The sequence below is a fragment of the Pinus tabuliformis genome, chromosome 6, assembly GCF_031772625.1.
Source record: "Pinus tabuliformis cultivar Carrire ecotype Pingquan chromosome 6, CPIR1, whole genome shotgun sequence".
Lineage (NCBI taxonomy): Eukaryota > Viridiplantae > Streptophyta > Pinopsida > Pinales > Pinaceae > Pinus > Pinus tabuliformis.
This window is the reverse complement of record NC_142292.1, coordinates 1,213,104,453-1,213,107,554: the sequence shown is the minus strand read 5'-3', so window position 1 is coordinate 1,213,107,554 and position 3,102 is coordinate 1,213,104,453. Positions and strand designations below refer to the sequence as shown.

The 3,102-nt window shown below is 30.4% G+C and overlaps 1 protein-coding gene across 1 annotated transcript; it reads right to left on the bottom strand.

Annotated features, from left to right (window-relative positions):
* Positions 1-647: 647 nt before the first annotated feature.
* On the bottom strand, positions 648-2,884 carry LOC149263064 (formate dehydrogenase 1, mitochondrial-like). The gene is made up of 2 exons (XM_089387054.1): positions 2,681-2,884; positions 648-1,089 (listed from the first exon to the last, which is right to left on the bottom strand). Exons 1-2 carry the CDS (start codon positions 2,864-2,866, stop codon positions 892-894), a joined length of 384 nt encoding a protein of 127 aa, XP_089243180.1. The 5' UTR covers positions 2,867-2,884; the 3' UTR covers positions 648-891.
* Positions 2,885-3,102: the final 218 nt, after the last annotated feature.

Below are 3,102 nucleotides of genomic sequence, written 5' to 3'. Positions count from 1 at the left end.
TATGGCATCCTTGGTTTCACCTTTTTTCAGTCCCATTTTTCATCTTGTTTTATGTCTTTTCTTACATCTTTTTTTTTTTCCTTTTTTGCACCCAAGTTTGCATCCCAAATTTACACCATTATTTGCATCATCATTTGGCATATTAATTTGTAACATTTTTTGCTTCTTTTTAACGCTCAACTTTGCATCTTATTTTACATCTAGTTGTTGTCTTTTTTTGCATCTAATTTGGTGCCCATTTATGTGTCCTTGTTTTTGCCCAATTTGATATCCTTTTGTATGCCATGTTTTGTTCCCTTCTTTGTGTCAACTATTGCACAATTTTTCACTTCTAATTTAAAACACTTTGTATGTCAATTGTTTGCATTTTGTATTAATTCCTAGTTTAACATCCAATTTTACTTTCAATTTTGCATCCATGGTTACATCCGCATTTGACTTCTTATATAGAGTATATTTTTCTTTACATATATGACCCCCTTTATAGATTCATAGTGAAATATATGATAGTTTTTAAATATCATTAAAGCAGATATCACAATTCAAAATCATTTGTAAAGAAATTTAAGAAAAATTGACAACATCCATCCAAAAAATAACAATGTGTCATTAACAATTTTCAAAACATGTATAAAATAGCAACATAATACTAATAAAATCAGTATTATTTTTAATCAAAACAAGTAAAATTCAAATATGATTAACAAATCAAAATATTTCATGAATATCGTTATTCTACGATAAATTAACAACATACATAAATCAAACTCATCGTATGATTACAAAATCAAAATGTCTCATTGATATAGGGTAAATTCACAACACCCATCTAAACATAACAATGTCATTCTACACAATAATTTCTTCATAAAAAACAATGCATGTGCATGCCTAGCTACCACCACCAAGATCATCCTCATGATCATCTTGACCATCCTCATTACTCTGATCCACATCATCACCAACACCGCAACTATCATCATCATCTCCTCCTTCACCACCATCATCCTCATCCTCATCCTCATCATCTCCTGATATATGTTGAACATAATTTGGATCATCGTCTTGGCAATCATTACCTATAGCATTCTGACAAAAAAAATCAATATTACATGTTAGTATTAATTACATAACACAACGCATGTTTTTGTTATACAATGTTAACCATAAAATGAGGTAAGATATACTAGCATTTGCACCAGATGTTGCAAAGGAAACGCCGTAAGGCATAAATTGAAAAATACAAATACAACAAAAGAATACTTTGATAAAGAATAAAAATATATTGAATGCTCAAATCAATGCCCCATTAACTGGAAGAATTTAGTAGACATATCTATCAACATTAGGATTATACACAATGATCAAGAAATTTTCCATATACAAACAACAACTTCCACAACAACCTTTTGTCACATCCACATTTTAAGAAATGCCTTGGAACGTGATCGGAATCTTCCATATTGCCTTTTTCATTATGCAGATAAATCTTCCATATTGCTATTTTCATCATGAATATTGTTAGTTCATTGTTGTAAAGTGTTAGTGTGTTAAATTCAATACTATAAGTTCGACAAGTGAAAAACATTCCTCAATTAGCATAATATACATTTTTCTCTCACCGTGTATTTTTCAGTAAAAGAGCACAAGTAACATATTAACATGTATTTTCCCTTCATTATTTTCATCATAGAGCCAAGAAATCTACGCCTTATCTATAAAGTAACAAAAACATTTTGAAATAAGTTTAATATTTCAAGCCAGTTTCTAACCTATAAAGTAACAAAAACTTTTTGAAATAAATTTAATATTTTAAGCAATTGACTAACCTACTTTAATAATTGAAAAATTCTCAAAGATGAATTATACTCCATAATAAGAGAGCCAACATTGGAGCCCATACTTTCACTAAAACCAAAAGAAACACAACCACTTGTTAAGAAGAAATTCAAGTAATAATAATAAAACAAAAATAATAAACATTAAAGTATAAAATGGTATTTCCAACACACAAGTATAAATATACATGCTCTATGTCCATTGTTAGATTAAATGGGTGTGGAGAAAATTAGTAGAGAACCCAAAATTGTATTTCTAATTAGGATGGGTGGAGAAATGCTTTAAATGCGGGTTGTTGTCATTCTAATGAAACCCTTTGCAAAGGGGATGTTAAGATTCTGAGAGAAAAGCTAGGCTTGGTAGAGAACACCTTCCTTGTTTAACATTCCCCTACTGTAACCAAAAGGAAAGGGCAAGAGAAACAATAATTAGGTTTTTGTTCACAAGTTGTACAAAATATATAGGTGCTATTGATGTTTGAGTGAATAATGGGAGAGATTATTTATGAAATTGTGATAAGGCGCACCTAGTTTTGTCAGAAAGATGCATATTAATGACAAGTACATCACATTTAGGTAGCATTTCGTCAAGATTTGTCTCCAATGTTGCTCCAGTTTCCTTTTCCAATTCGGGTCCAATAGAAAGATGGTCGTGGTAAAGAAGCTTACAATTGAAGGGCTGTACAAAGGAATGCAATTCAATTCAACATCATGTAATGTTTATTATTATTAGATTGAAATTTTGAAACAAACAACATGCATGCGTAAGAATTATGGAGCACTGATTTTTGAAAAGAAGTTTGCAACATCATGAAGTAGTACTAGATCCTAAGAATGACTACCTTCAAACGCTTAAGTAGTTCTTTGCCAATACGCCCTGCACCAATAGAACCAATAGTTTTCCCTTCTAGATCATATGACCTGTAAGAAATTGCTGCCACTTTCCAATCACCCTCAACAATTTGCTTATATCCAGGCACAAAGTTTCGCATCAATATGAGAATGCGCATTAGCTCATCTTCTGCCATGGACACCACATTACTTTCGCTGATCTTCAACCAATGATGATACAAACAAATCAATGGAATTAAAAAATATATCCAATATAAATAAAATGCGTTTTTTTAAAAGTAACTCCTAAAGTGAGAAAAATAAAGTTTAAAAATATAACAATGACAATTGTGTAGTTAAAGTGTAACCAAAACAAAAATATATATACAACAATAGAATAAATAAAATGCATTGTTTTAAAAGTAACTCCTAA